We start from the raw sequence: 19,543 nt of genomic DNA, 5'->3' as shown, positions 1-19,543 counted from the left end.
AGGACATGATTCATTGCAGCTAAAATTGTACTTAAAATATCAAGTAAAACCATTGAAATTAGGACCACACCAAGTAGGCAACTTGTATATTCCCCTCCTTCAAAGTCATTCTTCTAAGAAAATTACAATAAATTCCTACTGGGGACTGAGATGTTCAGCTAATGCTGTGTCTTGCTCTCAGGTGCCATAAATCATTTCGTCTTTCACACTTCATCCCCAGCACTCCCATTTAAGGCAGCAAGAAATCACCACTAGAAATCTTAGTGCTCAAGCATCCCAGGAGAAAATGCAGAGCTTTACTCACTAGGTCATTTCCTTTGCGTGCTTCTTTGTTCGAAAGTAAGAATACTTCTGTGCATATGTGACTACATATAGAGTACACTTCTGCTCATATATGTATGTGTTTAAATTATCATTATTATTTTTATTTTTGTCCTTTTTAAAGAGCTTGATTAAAAGACTGTTCTTTACGAATGAATCTGACCTCATGGAGTTGCAGCACTCAAACTTCTTGGAGAAGGGCAGCCTATGTACAAAGGCTGCATTGAGTGTGTGGGCAGGCAGGAATGCTGGTACCAGGCAGTTTTCTAAAGAATGTTCTCTTGGCAGAAACAGCCGTGCTAAAAATGAGGGGGAAAATGAATACAAAATATAGAGCTGGCCTGCAGTTATGGAGTGATAAGAAAAGTTGGCTGTTCAGCATGAGCTGCCAGTTGCATATTCTAGGTCCTTGCTATTCTCAGGCCCTCCTACAGCCATGGCCCTGACCAGTGTTTTGATATAGCACAAAGTGTCTGTTTATTTCTATTGACTGCTGAGGCCTGTGCTCCGAAATGCATTCAGTCAACAGAATGTAAGTGAAGTTGGCATTTTAAAGCTCAACTGCTGCAGACATCTAGATTTCTTGGAATTGCCATGCAGCAGGACCGGTGTTGCAGTCCTCAGCTCAAACTGAAAATGTTGCACAGGAAGACATATCATGTGAAGGTCAGGTTTACCTGAGATCCTGAGGGTTTTGGGTTTTTTAACTTCACAGTAAATATATCTTGTCATTGTTTTGTTGCCTGTGAAAGGCAACTTTGTAACTTTTGTTTAGTATTCTCTGTATGGAAAAAACATGATTATTCAGTGCAAGCGACCATCACGTAAAAGGGAAATATGGCTGTGTATACACTACACCATATTGCTATAAAAGGACCAATCAAACTCTGTGCAAACTCTGTATTGCACTGAGGATTTTTCCAGTCTTTTAAGAAGTAATAGTTTCTATGATTTTGTAAGAAATCATGTGTATTTTTTTCTATTGCTTCTGTAGGAACTACAGGCAGAAATCGATGCTCACACTGACATCTTTCACAACCTGGATGAAAATGGGCAGAAAATCCTGAGGTCCCTGGAAGGCTCTGAGGATGCAGCCCTATTGCAGAGACGTCTGGATAACATGAACCTCAGATGGAGTGAGCTTAGGAAGAAATCTCTGAACATTAGGTAGGACCTGAATGTAAGCAGAAACCTACAGAGTGGGTGTGTAAGATAGAATACTGCATTTTGCCAGTAAAAAGGTTTAATTTTGTTTCCGATAGCACTATTTTTGTCTATTTTTAAATGATTTGTGCCATTTTGAATGCTGGCTTAGCTTTGTAAAAATTATTCTTTTTTTTGGTAAGAAAATGATAGTAGACGATTAGGATTTGAGGCATATGATGAGGTTTTGCAGTTACAGAAGGAGAGATTAGCATGTTTAAAAAGTAACTGTACCCCCTCTAAATATAGGCTTTTTCCAGAGCTGTAAATAACTTATTGATAAGTCATGAAAGAAAGTGATGAAACAACCTACATTTATGATAAGCTTTGTTTCTAGGGCTGCTATTTTCAGTGCAAAACTGAGAATAACCTTGCAAATGAGAAGACAAGCCACCTAAGATTTAGAATGGACACAACTGACAAAATCCAGATGTAAATGAAATCCATAGGGAGTATCATGAGAGTAGAAACTTCTCCTTGCAAGGAAAAAATGAATAAATGGTTATGATGGAGCTGAGATACAGGCTTCAATGGGCTGAAGATTCCTCTTCAAAAAAGTGGTATAGGAAACTTCTCTTCAGAAATACGTTTACAATTGGCACCTAGTTCCATTACATTCAGTCTCAGACATTTTTCCATTTGCTCACTTGCTATGTGGTGGTGTTAGTTCAGAGGGCAGCAAATGGCAGAAGTGGTTTTGAAAGTGATGTATGAAATACTAGTTTATTTCAGCTCAGGTCCTGAGGGAGGTCAGTCTGTGTAATGACAAAAGGCGTCTTCATAACATCAGACATTAAAACTAAATGAAGTATGTGAGATTGAAAATATATTAGTAACTAAAGAAAGAGACACATTCCTCCATTTTGGTGCTTTGTTTTTGGGGTTTTTTCAGAGGATCAAAAAAAGAGTTATTTAACCCTTTAAGGTCTGTCTGAGATTTTTTTTTCTTCACTTACCTTTTGCCCATAAATTTTCCCAAATGCAGTGATGTTTGAGACAAGAAAAACAGTCAGTTAGACAAATATCAGTAATTAAATATATGGGACTATGTGTCTTTCATTTTTTGTAGTTTAATATACCACTGAGATTAATCAACTAAGAAATACTAATCCTAGTTATATCATGGTGACTTCTTGTATTAAACATTCAAAGCAACAGACTCTCTAAAATATTTTACTCCAATAAAAGGTTTAAGGTATTCAACAACTTATTGATTAGGATAAGAAACAATTCTTAACTTTTTAAAACTGTCAGATTAAATATTTCTGACCACCAGAGTGAATGTTCTCATTCTATCTGCCTGGAGCTATTTCTTTCTTTCACACACAGTGTAATGTATTTCATCTTAACTAGCAATGCTTACACAAAAGAAGTATAGCCACAGACATATGAAATGTTCCCTAGGAATCAGTTCCACAAGTCTTTATTTAGCACAAGTTTTAGACTGCTGAAACAGAAGACCCGTGCCATCACTCAGCTTAGGTGGGCAATCTTTTCTAAACCTATTAGATAAAATATATGGTAGATATCATGAGAAGCCAAGTTCATTTCCATTATTACTTTTCTTTCATTCTGATAGATCAGCATAGTATATCCTAATAAACATTTTCTTTTTTATAACTAACTCATTTTTAAAAACTATTTTGCTGTTATCTGTTCTGTCTGCACATGCTTGAACACAGATATAAATATTAGCTGAGTGGTTGGACTAGATGATCTCTAGAGGTCCTTTCCAGCCCCTGTGATTCTTTGATATGAATGTATGCATATAATGTACACTAGCATGCACATATGTAAACATATTTTCCCAAAGCTGAAAGAAAAGTAGAACAAGAGAGGTTCTGGGAAAACATTCACCAAAATGGGTAAGATTTGGTTACTGCACAGAAGCAGTAATAAAACTGCTTTGGGTCACTTTTTGCCTGTAAAGCCAGACCCGAGGAAGCAGGGAGGACGTGAAGACCCTAGTGTTTGCATCCAGTTGCTGCCCTGCTCTGGAGGAGGTAGAAGCTTGTGTTTGCAGGGATAAACATAGGAGACAAGATTTATCCTGACTCAGAAACTTGGCTACTTAACTGCGTCACCTCCCAAATCCCCATGGTGCTTACTCTAGCTGTCACCTCCTGCAACTCCTTATACCACATCCCCACTTCTCTCCCTGCTCACTGCTTTCAGAGGCATCCTGGGGCTTCCCCAGCCTTCATTGCTTGCAGGGATGGCTTCCCCCAGCAACACGTGCTGTGAGGCAGTTGTGTCCCAGCCCACAGCTCCCCTGTGATAAGCAAAAGCATCTTAGTGTATGTGTGTCTCTCCTACATCACCTTTAAGTTTGAAGAAGGAGAAATTTTTCGATCAGCTTACATACCAGAGCAGCATCTATCCCTTTCCTTTCTCTTTCCATGCCACTCCAATTACCTGGTGTAAGAGGCTGGAAAGAAGACAAGATCTATAGAGCATTCCAAAGAAATATAGCTACTGCTACCTTCAGCAGTTCCTCATTTCTGTATCCAAACTAAGTAATACAGCTGACAAAACACCAAATCTTTATTTTTCAGAATTCGTTATAGACCATTCTATATGAGGTATAGGAATCAAATATTCACTGACAGAAAATATGTGATTTTATGTGTCATCACTAAAAGGAAGAGAGATGTTATACAAAGTTAGAAGTTAAATACAAAACCTATTTAATAAAAGAAAATCTGTTTTTATTTTCCGGTATATTTAGTCACTTTACTGTTTTGTAATACTTCTTTATGTAATACTGCTTCCAGTTTGAATTACTGAGAAAAAGTCTTCTTCCCAATCAGCAATTAAAATATAGTATATTCATAAGTATAGAAAGACAAAATTTTGGTGTGCTTTATCAATGGTGTAAACAAAATTGAAGCTTTGATAAGTTCCACAGTGTTTCAGTCACATATTTGCTCTCTGTAGAAAACAGTTGACGAAAATTAGTGATTGCTTGATCCCAATATTTAAAAAAATATGTTTACACACACATAGAGGATATCATGTCCTTATGGTGGAGGCCCTGTTTGCACAAAGTAGTATTCTGTCTTTTAATTTTTCCAGTGATTCAATTAATTTCATTCACACCTCTGTTCAAATGACACAGACATTTGCATAGTTGTAAAGGGATCCCATTAGCTCTAACAATTTCATAATGACTTTTTGAGAAAGTATGGCATTGGTTCTCTTATCTTAAAGAAAGCAGCCACATTAGTCTTGAGTTTGAATGGTTCATGTAGTTATTTAGAGAAATGCTTGCTCTTCCCTGAGTTGAAAACTGCTCTCTACATTTTAGTTAATTAATCTCTTAGTAATCCTAAGTGATGACTAAGTTATTCTCATGCTTTGCATAATATTTTTGCACATTTAGTGAGACTGTTAATACAACACAGCTCTTACTCACTGCTGAAGAGGAAAACTAAAAAAAAAAACCAAAACCACCAAACTCTAAAAAAAACTAAAAAACACCCCATAAACAAGAGTGGGAAAAGAACGGATGTTTTATGCTACAACTGTGAAAAAAAATTAAATCATCATTGCCAGAATCTAATTCAAAGCTACTGAAGCTATTAAAAAACCATGAAGCTAATGAAACACTAGGATCCATCTCAGTAAATAAACTTGTGCAATTTGGGGTTTATTTTCATTGTGCCTGAATATAGCTTATATTTAACACATTTTTTCAGATCGCATTTGGAAGCCAGTACAGACCAGTGGAAGCGTTTACATCTGTCTCTTCAGGAACTTTTGGCATGGCTGCAATTGAAAGAGGATGAATTAAAACAGCAGGCACCCATTAGTGGAGATCTTCCCACTGTGCAGAAACAGAATGATATTCATGGGGTATGATTTTTTTAAATTATCTTTCAGTCATTGATTTTGTTTTGCAGGTTAGTGCTACATGAAACAGTCCTTGTTGGGAAAAGTAAGATGCCCTTTAAAATACATTTTAGAGACAACCTGATACCATGAGAATGTTCCAAAACCAGTGATCATTCTCTCAATGCATTGTGCTGCATATATGTAACTTCCAGTTTGTGACACTTGATTTTATTGCTTAATGGAGAAATGTGAAATGGTTTTATAAAATGAAATTGAATCTGGAATACCTGTGTTTTGTCCCTTCAGCAGCTAGCTATATAATAAATATTGCTCTCACAAATTATCCTACCTCACACTAGAGGGCATGTTCAAGAGCAGGTTCTGGGAAGATCAAGTTTGGAATGAGAACAGGAGATACCTTGCTGAGGTAGCCCTGAGTTTTGAAGTCTGGAAATATCATATATAACCAGGCTTAGCTTTGGACATGAGCAAACAGGCATTGTCTAAAGTAGCAGGTTGCTGGGAGGTAGTGGCAAAATGGTTTCTCAAGGGCCTGTCTTTACCAAATGCCTGAGAAAGTCAAAGGGAAAGATGAACAAAAACCAATTCGCAATCAGTGCACAATGCTTTTCTAAGATAACATAATGCTTCACTGTGAGGGGCAGCTTGGTCACATTTTCTAGGTCTTCCTTCTGGAGAGGTGATGTGTAGGATGTGTCATTCTCACAAAACTTTACTTGGGTCTTCTCTGTTTCTGTGGTAATGCTTAAGGCCAAAACATCCATGTCTTTATGGAGTTCCACCACCTGTTTTCACCTTTCCCTCTGTAAAAGTTAAGATATGTGAAATGACTGATGTCTGCCCTAGCCAGCTTTCTGTAGTAACTTCCATAAAGTAGTTTTAAAGCCTATCCAGAACATCAGGATGAAAAACAAAAATATAGATGTTGCTTTAACTCAGCATAACATTAACTCAAGCCCTTTATCCAAAACCAGCTCTTGAGCCAAAGCAACTTAGAGAAGTATTGGTCTAGAATTGTTACAACAAAACCTTTAAAATCTGAATAATATTTGAATATTTGAAAATATTACCTTTCATCCTAGAGCAAAGAAATAATTTTTCACCTAGAGAAGTTATTTCTCATAATTTTTTTACTATTTGTATATTTTCCTATAATCTATTTAAAAGTTTCAGAGTACATAAGGGTGGCAAGACTTCAGTGATGGAGTGTATGATCTCTCAGTCACTCACTAATCAATTGAAGTGTTAAAAACTTTTAAGGATGAGAAATGTTGCTTAAAAGTAAGGTTTTGTGAATAGGTACATAGTGACTTTACAAAACAGATGTTCTCACTTCTCCTTTTTAATTATCTTCTCTGCCACATGGAGAGACATACACACACAAATCTTTGGTCATGTCCAGTATCAAAGATAAAACATTTTAAGTTCATTTTAGAAGTATGGCTTCTTTCCCCATTCTGTGACATTTCTGTAGTTCAATGTGAGGCCTTTCTAATTGTTGGTATTCTGATTCCATAAGGAAAAAAGATCTTTTATAGAGAAGGAGGGAAAAACAATAAGTGTAGAACTCTGTTGACTTCAGGTTGTCTTTGGCAAATTATCTGTTTGCAGCTTGGAATTTTTCTACTGTATTTTTCCCCCTTGGACACTACGGACTTTCTGCTACTCTAAGAGTTTCTTTTAGAGAAGCAGAAATATAAAGGCTGCATGTAAATGAACAACATAGCTCATTTTTTAAAATAGTAAAAATACTTTTAAAGGGACTCGTATCACAGATTTAGTATCAAGCTTAAAATTGGTATACAATACTGAAAAGCTAGGTTTTTACAAGAGCTTTGGGCCTCTGCTTAAACACAAAACTTAGCTCTAAGAGTCTTGAATGTGAAAGTAAAGAGTAATTAAATTTTGTTCTTAAGAAAAAGACTTTAATGTCACTTCTGGACGTCAGTTTTCAATAAATGAGCTAAGTCTCTTCTTGATCTGTCCAATCTTTTAAATGACTTAAACTTTCATATTTGGCTTTCCTACATCAGTACAAATCAGTATATCTTTCATTCCATGAAGAACTGGTTTTGCCAGATAAAGCAAGAAGTGAACCCAGGTAAGTTCTTCACTTGGAGAAGAGAAAAAGCCTCAGCAGGAGAAAATTATTTATAGGCAGTTTAACTGATTGCCATTGAGAAATGCCATGAGGAATACAAACAAAACTTTATGCCTGAATCCTTTTTCTAAAATTGTGTTACAAGCTGGTTTGGATTTTTTTCTTTTTCCCCTTAAGGACGTAATTTAAAGAAAAATGAACATATTTAACCTCACTTTCGTTAGAAGATCATCTGGAATACCTCAGACATTCATAGTAGAGATTAAAAGAAGTTGGTTTTTATCATTAAATTAAATAAAACATTCCTAGTTGCCAAGATTGGCTTTAAAAATTTTAAGAGTAAGATTCAGATGAAAATTTCAAATGCTTGAATCTTTGCCAGAGGAGAGCTTGAACTCAACTGAGAGGAGTCAAAATCATTTTTGCATTATAAATGTGAGGCGGTTTTCAGACAAGGCAATTTGGAACTTATCCCAAATACATCCACATAACTGATGTTTGTTTAAATTTGTGTATAAGGTGGATAATTTTGTAGATTTTTTGCATCTGAAGAAATTGTATCTGTGACAAAGTCCTAGAATGTATTTGAGTAAAGAAGTTAGTCAATGATAAAATACACTGCTGTTCATCTAAGTATTAATGAATTATCTTACAGTTTGTTTTATTAAATGTTGTAATAATATTTTATTAAAACCAAATTAATAACTGTATACATGTTACTGTCAATCTCATTAACTTAGTAACTTAGACATCATGATGATAGCCTGCTTTTTCCTTCGTTGTCTTAAGAGTTGTTGCATCTTCTGTGTAGTGATTGTATTAACAGCATAAGTAGCATTTATGAATATAGAAGGACAACTCCCTGGAAACCCTTTCACATGAAATTTATAGCATCAGTGCCTAAGAAGGAATACAATTCCTGCTTCAACACACTAACCTTTTCTGGTGGCACAACCTATATCTGGCTTTTAAAATTGAGGTCATGCTCCACTTTTAAAAAGCATTCTGGTTAGGAAATATCTTGAATTTATTTAAATCTAGTCTTTCTCTTCAAAATTCCTTAAGACCAAAAATATCTGCTTTTCTAATAACTGAGATTAATGTTAGTTTTGTTAATGCAACTTTCTTCTCACTGTATTTTCATATTTCAATTTAAACAAACTGTTTGTGCATCTAAAGAGAATTAAGGACACCCATGAGGAGGTAGTGGAGGTCTGGAGATAAAATGATCAATATATCCATTATTAAAATGGTGGACAGAATGTCGTTACTGCTGCACTGTCGATGACAAATAGAGATGTGTAAACAAAGTAGTTTGCTTGGTTTTTTGTCAGGTCATACATTATGCACCTTCGATTTTCTCTACAGTCACCACAAGTGTAGAAGAAGTTAAGGAATTCAATAAAATTAGCCTGAAATCATTAGCTGTAAATTAGACATTCATTTAGTCTAATTCTGCTTTGAATAATGGTCTGCTTATTATAAAGATGCATTTGTCAGGGTCCTAGATAGATTTATATTTTTTTTAAATAAGAGAAAATATCAATTATTGCCACTTAATGTTTTTTATTGGTAATGTGTACATATTTCACAACAAAATCAGAGAAGCTATCTTTATCTTCCTACAGTAAGAACATTTTTTGGAATGAAATGAGCATTCATTATTTCTAATGCTGTTCTGTGGTACTGCTTCAGTCTCGTATTTTTTTCATTTGGTACTTTTTAATTTCTTATACTGAAACATATTTTAACTCAGTAGAAATCTGCAGATCAAAATTAGGGAAGGCAATGAGAACTGTAAATAGATCTTAATGGCATGCTGTATACTATTCTAAAATTCAGGATTTACAGACTATAATTGCATCCACCAGCTCCGACATCCAGAATGGAAAAGAAAAAAAAAACATTTAACACATTGCCTCACTGCTTCTCTTTAATAAAAGAGACTCTTTCTGTGACAAAATACAAACTATACAAAGTCAGAAATTTTCCATTAACATTTTTCTATTGTTTTGCGATGATAGATATAGTGATTGCTCCTCGCACACTTTACAGGTTGCAATATGTATATCTGATTTTGTTGTCCTTGTTCTATTGTATTCAGTTGGTACAGTTCTATGCAAAAGCAGGACAAGATGAAAGAAGGTATTTTATGTCCTTACTGTTTGCACATGTGCATAGCTAGGGCTAACCTGATGACAACAGCAGCGCTCCATACAGCAGTACTAATCATTCCCAAATACATAGCTCAAAGATATTTATGGCTTTTAAATATCCTATAAGTTAGTGTAGTTATGTGTTCCCCAGGAATAACTCTGATTCCCTCCTGCTCTTAGTGTGTGTGGGCAGAACAAACCTTTGTGCATGGACCTCTGATTGGTTTCGGGCATAGATATTTCTGAGAATTTGTCTTTGTAGATGTTTTCATGGGACTGCAGCATCTTTCATATGAGGAAAGGCTGTGGGAGCTGGGGCTGTTTAGTCTGGAGGAGACAGAGGGGTGATCTTATTGACATTTACAAATATCTAAAGGGTGGATGTCAGGAGGCTGGGACATCCCTTTTTTCTATAGTAGCTAGCAACAGGACAAAGGGTAATGGGATGAAGCTGGAACACAAAAAGTTCCATTTAAACATAAGAAAAAATTATTTCACTGTGAAGGTGTGGGAGCCCTGGCACAGGCTGCCCAGGGAGGTTGTGGAGTCTCCTTCCTTGGAGGTCTTCAAGACCCACCTGGACATGTTCCTATACGACCTGATCTAGGTCAACCTGCTTCTGCAAGGGGGTTTGACTAGATGATCTCTAAAAGTCCCTTCCAACCCCTACCATTCTATGATTCTATGTTTATAAAGAATATGATATCTTCCGGCTGTTATACAACTCAAATGTTCAAAAAACATTAATTTCTAGTGCTAAAAATGTCTGAGCTAAAGAATTTTAACCCTGTAATAACCCCAGTGATTTTTTATGCAGGGCAATGTCCAATGGTAATGTAATTATTAATATACAGTACTCTTTATTTGTGAAAATCACTGTTGGTTCTCAAGGTTCAACATAATTGTTTAAAACATTTGCACAGATATTAGTGAAACAATAGATTCCCTTCTGATAGTAGGTACATTCTGTGAAAGGATTCCAGTCCTATTGATGTCCATGACACAAAAGTAACATATTTTACCTTATTTCCTTCAAAAAAACACTTTGCTAAAGGGTTTTCCTGATTCACATTTACAAAACCTATGGTGAGCTCTTGACAACATGATAAAAAGTTTATTTAAATATTAATAGTAGAATAATATAGACATTTCTTTATGTTTACTTTCCTGAAATGTATCAAGAGGTTTTTACCAATGAGTAATCATATCTGCAGTTTATAATGTGAGTGTTTAATATCAAATAATTCAAAGCATAATGAACTTTTAAATATTGAATTTATCTTTTTTCATTAGTTTCCATAGAAACTCAAATTTTGTTTAATAATTAACTGAATTAGTGAATGTATTCCATTAGAAGCCTGTATAACGCCTGTGTTTCAAAAAGAATTTTCTGGTCCCTGGAGTAAAATATCTATTTATCTATTTTCCACTCATGGTATATGATTCTCCTTTTTGCAGTATTGTGTTTTGTGCAGTATTGTGCTGTGGAAAATCACTACCGTCCCAGACCCACTACAGTGTTACACTGCACTATAATTATCTGCATATTTTACCTCTATATGCTACATGAAAACAGTATGCAATCAATATTGTTTCATAAGCAGAGAAGGAAGTATTGAAATAAATCACTGGTAAAGACCACTTAGATAAATTTAATGCAACATGAAAAAGATGTAATGCGTCATACAACCCGCAGGCCAGGTTCCATCTGCATTTTTGAGATATGAACATTTGGAGTGAGTTTAACGAAATGTTAAATTCTCTCAAACAACAATAAGAAAAAACCAAAACTAAAACCAAATCACAACCTGATGTGTGTGTACTTTCAGTAGCCTACCAGAACTTCAAATACCAACCTTGAAAAAATTACTCCTGATCATTTTAAAACTGGAGAATAGAAGAGAGATAGTAAAAGAAGCTGTTGCTGGAGGAAGAAAAATGAAAATAGCAAAGAGTAAGAAAAGGCAAGAAAGGAGACAAAGAAGCATGATAGGAAGTGAAGAGACAAAAGAGAGAAACACAGTTGGTCTTAAAAGGAATAGAATATACCGCTGAGCAATGTTAAATACAGAGACACGGAAATTGATAATAAATATTGATTAAAGCAACTGGAAATTAACTATTTCATAAGGACTACTTAAGGTCTTTTAATTTTTACTCATGTGTGTCTCCATCTAGCCTAGATTGTATTTCTGAATTTTTACTTTGACCTTCATTCTACATTTCAGAAATCTCAATTCATGTAGTTTTGCAAGAGATACATCCACACCACTAATAGGAGAGAGTGTTTCAATTTAATATATTGGAATTTTGTTTGCTACTAATTGTTACAGGTTAACATGTCAAAGTGCCCATAGGCCCTTTTTAATTTTTTTTTTAATTCTTTATGATATAACAGTTGCTAGCAGCAATAGCAAGGAGGTAGTTGTGAGGTATAATGGATTTTTCTTTGCATTCTGGTAAATCTTGCTTTCAAAACCATTACCTCTGTTGGTGTTGTCTAACAGAGAGCTAGCCAAAGCTTTACCATTTGCAACTTGGTGTCAGAGTTGACCCTGATGTTCATCAACAAAAGGGATCCTTTTCACAGTGAAAATCTGATAATCAACCAGCATACTGGCAGTATATTTGCTTCTTTGAATACCATGTGATTTCAGGTTAAACAAAAGATGATTATCCCTTTTCTACTAGTAATACATATATGGAAACTGTAGTTGGAAATTTTGTTCTTAAATTGACAAAAGCAAGGGCTAGCACTCATGTCATTATATATCCACTTACAATTTCTTTTTTTGTCTCTCAGACTTTCAAGAGGGAACTGAAAACAAAAGAACCTGTTATCAGGAGTGCGCTTGAGACTGTGCGAATCTTCTTAACAGAGCAGCCTGTGGAGGGGCTGGAGAAGCTCTACCCAGAACCAAGAGGTAACTGAAGAAAGAGCAGGGTAATAAAATATTGCTGGAAAGATGAGTGATGATTAAATAAATTCTGCCAACTACTATGAAAGCATTCCTTTTACAATCTGAGCTGAATGTCAGTATTCAGAAACCAGGCTAAAAATGTAGATGAAAGAAACCCTTAGCAGTCCTTCTGAACACTGTGACACTAAGTAGACATGCATATTTATAAGCAGATTTTGAAACTGGCTTTAAATCTTCGGGACCTATCTATAACTATAGGCCCATTTGAGGTCTGAAAGCTGCAATTTAACCTAAAACTCAGCTTGTAGTCTCAGTACTACAGAAGCTCCCAAATCCACTTAATTGCAGCAAAAGATTCACAGTGATTAATATTTATGTATGTGCAGAGATATTTTGCTGAATCAGGACACAGTTGATAAGCTTTTAGCTACACTTTCCATGTTTAAAAATGTCTTTATGTACTCAAATGTATATTTTTGTCAGCTATATGGTGGAAAGATTTAAATCAGTTACCTTTTTTTAAAAATTGATAACACATTAATAAAATAAATTTCACAGATACCTGGTTGTGAATAGGTTCTCAGCGAGCTTTGAACTTATCCGGATGGCAATTATTTTTCTTCTAAAACAGAATATGTCTTACAAGCCTCTTAACTTTCACATTTAGAGCTGTCACCTGAGGAAAGGGCCCAAAATGTCACTAAACTTCTCCAAAGACAAGCAGATGAGGTCAGAACTGAGTGGGATAAGCTGAATGTACAATCTGCTGATTGGCAAAAGAAGATAGATGATGCTCTTGAAAGACTGCAGGGCCTTCAAGAGGCAATGGATGAACTGGATTTGAAACTACGCCAGGCTGAAATGTTCAAGGGATCCTGGCAGCCAGTGGGAGATCTGCTAATTGACTCTCTGCAGGACCACTTAGAAAAAGTCAAGGTATGCGTCAATGTATCAGTATTTCTAAGCATAAATCAATTCTGTGTTTCATTGTATGAATCTCTAAATGAGAAATTCTCTTTTAAAAGAGAAATGCATAGCTTTATCTCATAGTGATATATATAATTTCTTTAAAGTACATATTAAGAATTTTATAACTTCTGCAATTAAAATAGAATTTAACTGACACTGAGAATGTATATTGCTAGCTTGGGTAAAAAGCACTACAGGAATGGGTATATAACCTGAACACACTCACTATTAACTCAGAGATTCAGAGTTAACAGTAAAGAAAGCAAAATAGAATAAGTAGGGGAATATATGTTAAAAATATAGAAAATTAATTATATTCTTTACTATTTTTTTTAAGTTTGGTGTACATAATTGTGTCTATACTTGTGTGATTTTAAATAATTTAAAGTACCTGATTTTACTGTTGAAGGTAGTATTTGCTTTCTTATTTTATAACTGGGCCTCATAACATAAGATAGTTAAGAAAACCCAAAACAACCCTGTAAAAACAGTTATTTTTTTTATAACTTAATGTTTATCTGCTTTCAAGGATGTTTTAATAGAAACATTGCTTATTGAGAAACCTGTGAGGATTTGTCCTCTTTAAGCATGACTGCCATGGCCAGACTTTATAAACACTACAGGATTCCTTCAGCTAGAGAATAGTAGAGGCAGTTGCCATTTTGATAAGAACAAAGCACCTCTGTTCCATTCATATAAATGGGAATCATCAGTCATTTTAAGAGACTTCAGCTGACTGTTATTTTCTCTATTAGAACATTATGATCTAAGAAAGGGGAAATAGAATGACTAATGGCAAGAAAAAATGCCTTGAAAAATCAAATGAAGTGTAATAAAAGAATGTCCATGAGTTTTAACCACACAGAAAGTTTAATGAGTACAATTAACTGTACAAATATTACACAAGAAAAATGAAGTTTTTCGTAGCTGATGAACAGTTAACTGCAAAATTTATCATCATTTGAATTCAGAAATAAACAGATCTGTTTCAATAAAGAGTCATGTTTCAAGATTTAAAATTAAATGCTACTACCTAAGCTCTGAATTTTATCTCATTTGTACCATACATACTTCCAGTATTTATGGATATAGGCTAAGACCATACCATAAGATTATCGGCTAAATGGCAAATGAAAAAAATATACAGAATATATTAATATCCTTACAAGCTATAACTTTTCATGTCATATATGGCAATTATAGTCTGCTAGATGGACACACATGGTGATATTGTGCTTTCAGCCCCTTTTAAGAGATCATAATTAACACAGGTATTATTAGAACACAATACATAAAAAGATGATTATTAACTGAGTAGTACAATGGATTTTAATGTATTTAATGTAACAAGTGTATTCACAAAGGCTATAAGTATTCTTTTCATTTTGTCACAGTCTGTTTACAATTTTATTACAATTTATCCTAATTAATTTCTACAAAATTGTGAAACAAAAAGCAATTGAGAAATTTGTGAGTATTGCTTACGAAATTGTTTCTTCCTGAGAAGTCAGACATAAATTATATGCTATTTATTTCAGTCTTTCTTCAGCATAATTGACAGTTGTATCCAGTTCTGTGTCACTGACAAATGTTCACGGGAAAGTTTCAACATTCTTTCTAATTTGTAAGCTGATCAGAGTTTGCAATTATGTGTAAATCACAAATGAACTGATCATATCTTCTCCAAAATTACTTTCCATGTGCATTCAATTCTTTGATCCCTAGCCATCTCTTCTCTAAATGAGACAAAAAGTAAGAGAACTCCTTAAGATAATTAGCTGAATTTCAGTTGTGTTCTTATGTGGCCATAGAAAGAAAAGAAATAGATTTGCCAAGGTTAAAATACCATCAACCAACTAACAACAAAAAACAGTATTTTTTTTCATGTGGAGTTCTGAATATGTATCAACAGCAAATTACTGGTATTTCAAAGTAATTTAACTTTTCTAGTATTCTGAACAAATTCACTTCATTCCCAGTTCTGTGATTTTTTTACATTACCTAGATGTCATCTTGCATCATTTCAAACCCTCTCTTGCTTCAAATTTCTACCATGCATAATCATTTTTTTTACTCATGGGCAACACTAATTGCTCTCACTGCTGTTACAGAAATTTGAGGAGAAAATTTTCGTTTAGCAGAATTTGCACCAGGCAAGCCTACAGAAGTGACATTAAAGTATTGTTTCACTACTCATAAACTAGGATGGATTTTGACAATTTACAAGCATGACTCCCTACTACAGCTATACTCCTCATTATACCTAGATTTAAAACCACCAAAAATACTAAAGCACTCCATGTACATAATTTTAGAAAATGAAGTAAGATTTGATTATTTTTTTTAAAATTGTTTGTATCGTTGAAAGGTGAGAGAACCATTGGTTAATAGCTGAATAGCAACCTATTTGCCTGCAGTGCAGGAGATGAAAGCATTAATGTTTTTTTAGAACTACAACTGAAGTAATTACTGTTACAACTGCTCTCAAGTTTACCATTTCATATGTATTAGAATCATACAATAATTATCTCTGTCTCCTTAGACTACTTTGAAGTCATATACTTTTTTCAGTTTAATTTGAAGCCATCTGTCACCACCAAAGTCTATAATCAATCTGAATTACCCTATTTCCTTCAGTAAGTCTCTTACTTTCTGTGCTGGACTCTGTGATTTTTAAAAACTAATTCATATAGAATAGCCATTCCTTTCTAATTCTTTTGCCAGCTTTCCGAAATCAAAACAAAATGTCCTTCAGAAAATTATAGATGATCTGTATAAAGCTATAAAGAGCTTTTGTGTAGGTATGTGTGCATGTGTTAAATATTTGTAGACTAGAGATTGTTTAAGTAAGATAATATAAAGGAGAAGATCTAATGGCATTCCAAAGGACTTTATGTTTTTTAATATAAATATAGTCAATTAAAATTTTAATTAATTAATTAAAGATTTTACAACATAGCAAAAACCATTCAGTGATTGTTTTACTGCTAATATAAACTAATCAGCGGAGTATATCAGAACATGAACTTTATTTTAAAATAAATCAAAATCTCATTTAAATTTACTAGAACCATTTGACATCTTACAGGTATCCTGATTAAATATAATATTTTTGTGAATTTAAAATTTTATGGAGTTTGCTATAATGTAAGAAAAAATTGTAATCTGTTGAATTTGTCAATGTGTCAACTTTCAGGATGTTGTAAAACACTCAAGATACCTCAGCTAAGTACGTTACCTAGTTGGTACTAAAGTCTGGTGCATTGTTTTTTGCATCATTTTAAATGTTGTTTCATACAACTGGGAGTTTAGTAGGGTTGTTTGGTTGTATCTGTTGGAGATAATTTTAATTTTCTAAAGTTGTTTTTTTAAATATGAAATTTAATTTAAAACCATAGAGTTCTTCTTCACATAGTTGTATCCGCTGAAGTTAGTTCTGCTAATGCTTCTAAGCTTGTAGGAGATGAAAGCTTCTCTTCATCTCATTTTGACAGTTTAGAAATCTTTTTTCCTCACGTGAAAATATATTCACAAGTGGTTATTTAATATACAATAGTCGTGTATTCGCAGCTTACACAAATTTAATATAGAAATCTCATCTGCTTTATGTTTTTGCTATGTAAACAGTCACATAAGATTGGAGAGTTTGTTATGGCAATAAACCAGATCTAAGCCTATTTTAAACACCTGAAACAAACCATCACTCTTTTTGCTAGCTCCTTTTGCCATAAGCTATACATTTCTGATCTTTTATTTAGATGCTACCATTTTAATTACAGTGGATGTTTTATGGAGCCTAGATTACACATGATTTTGTTAAGGAAAAGTACAAAACATTTTTTACAGAGAAATAAGAAAATTATGAGCAGGCAGAGAAGTGAAATCTTAGAGTAGTCTTTTAAAATTAAGACTACCCTCACTCATAGAACTTATTGGGGAGGGGTAACATAATTGAGATACAGAAATATTACTATTGCTCTGCTAACAAAGAAAAAGGGAAAAAATGAGTATTCTTTAATTACCGTTTTTGGGAATCACAGTAACTAGTGTGAGAAATAGCCTCTCATGGACAATTTTGTGAAAGAACTGTCACCTAGGAAAAAAAACAAAAAAATGACACCAGGCTTCATCTGATTTGCACTAGATTTGTGCTAATTGTTTTGCTCAACTATTAATAGAACAGTTTAACTACTTTGGTTAAGGACCTCTGGGCTAAATAATACTGTTAATGTTTCTGTGACAAATAAGTACAGAAAAATTTATGAACTCTAAAGGAGAAAAAGAAGTGACCAGTAAAAAAGGGAAATCTTTTCTATCTCCAACGCACTTTGGTAGAACATGCTATTATTAGATCAGTAGATATCATTTAGAGCCAAATTTTTCTTTGTTATGAACTTACCCTGCTGATTTCAATGGGAGCTCAACATGCACATCTGCAGGCGGAATTTTACTTTTTAAGTATTGGTAATTTCTGATCTTGGTTTCTGATAGCCTGCTGCGTGAGCTGACTAATACACGTATAAAGCCTTGTCTATCATTTTATGCCTCTGAAGTTCAGAATTGAGGTCAGATCAGAACATTTTTAAGAGATTGCTCTTTATCAGAAATAAGAATGAGACTTGAGCTTTTAGAAGGAGAATGAAACATTAACATTTAAGTATCTAAGTGGCATGGTTATTGCAGGGACTCAATCATTTAACATGATTGTGTAGAGTTTGCCATAGAAACAGAGCACATATAGATATTAGTCTGATGATCAAGTATTAACGTTCCTGGGCATGATATTAAATCAAAGATGCTCTTATAATTCTGTTCAAAAATCTTCTTTCTCTAATAACTTGTAAATATTTATCCAAGGGGAGAAAAACGCAAACAATGTGAATAACACTTCTCTTTTTACCACATTACTGTTTTATTCAGGCTTTCCTAAAGTGAGTGTGGTAGTTAAATGGAGGTGAGTGGTTAAAAGGAGAAAAAGTATATCCAAGGACTATTTATAACAAAAATATAATCTGTTATATATAGTCTGCTATTGAAATATTTCTATTTAAAGCAAAAAGACATATCGGAAGTGACTATATAACCAGAGATAATGTATGTTCAGTTAGACATAAGAGGAGATAAAATAGGAAAGAGTGGTAGAAATGAATTTTAATGTTGTCTACATTCTGTGAGAAGGCAATTTTTTCCATCAAGAGAAGTCTGACAATGTTGTTTTAAATGAAATATTTTCTTAAAACATCGACCTTCCTATTCCTGATTTGGTGTAACTATCAAGTGTGTAGATTCTATAATGATAGTGTTACTATAAAATGGTCAAATCAATGTGCAAAATAAAATCAATTTATCAAGCTGGTATGCTGGTACACAGTAATTATTTAGGGACTGCTTCAAGTAGGTAGTGCAATGAATGTTAGATTGCCTGGATTGTTTATCAGTGACCCATGGCACTGTACTTTTCTCATTTTAATCTTTATATATTTAAAGCCTAATACAGTTTTGGTTTAGTTTGGGGTTTTTTGTCCAAGGTTAACTCATAATAAAACCTTATAATTGCTACTTAGCACTTTAATAATGTTTCTCGTGTTCCAGATAGCAGGAGTTAATCTTCTCAGCTTCTTTCTGAGACTGCAATGCAAGTAGTATTATCCCCAATTTACAAATAGGGCAATTGAATCAGTGAAACTAATTTCTCCAGACAGCATTGCCACTAAATTATTTTTATTCTCCTTAAAATTTACCTGAAAATTATTTTATTTTAGTTGAGCTTGATTATCCAGAGGATTAAGAATGACAATTTTTATTGGTTTCAGCAGGAGCCACAGCTACTTGTTTCCCACAACCACAGCTTGCTCTCCCTGAAGATGTGTCAGGGCAACCTGCCACCCAGAAGGGTTTCAGCCTGAATGCCTGGGAAGCTTGGCACTGCTTTTGATGCAGTTTCCTAGTGGGTGCCTGGCACTGCCCTAGAAACTCTAGACTTGTTTAATTTTTACGTTTTATTTAACTATCTCCTT

At 34.2% G+C, this 19,543-nt stretch overlaps 1 protein-coding gene across 9 annotated transcripts in view; it reads left to right on the top strand.

Moving 5' to 3' along the window:
- The window catches only part of DMD (dystrophin), a 1,219,670-nt gene that overhangs the window by 1,021,212 nt on the left and 178,915 nt on the right, over positions 1 to 19,543 (top strand). For all 9 annotated transcript variants that reach the window (XM_061999893.1, XM_061999885.1, XM_061999868.1 and 6 more), the window contains 4 exons: positions 1,316 to 1,488; positions 5,223 to 5,379; positions 12,440 to 12,560; positions 13,225 to 13,493. In XM_061999893.1, the coding sequence (XP_061855877.1) occupies positions 1,316 to 1,488; positions 5,223 to 5,379; positions 12,440 to 12,560; positions 13,225 to 13,493 (720 nt within the window). The remainder of the gene's footprint in view (positions 1 to 1,315; positions 1,489 to 5,222; positions 5,380 to 12,439; positions 12,561 to 13,224; positions 13,494 to 19,543) is intronic.

This window comes from Colius striatus, chromosome 1 (assembly GCF_028858725.1).
Source record: "Colius striatus isolate bColStr4 chromosome 1, bColStr4.1.hap1, whole genome shotgun sequence".
NCBI classification, from domain to species: Eukaryota; Metazoa; Chordata; class Aves; order Coliiformes; family Coliidae; genus Colius; species Colius striatus.
Note: the sequence above shows the minus strand (reverse complement) of the source record. Positions and strands in the feature narration are given on the sequence as shown.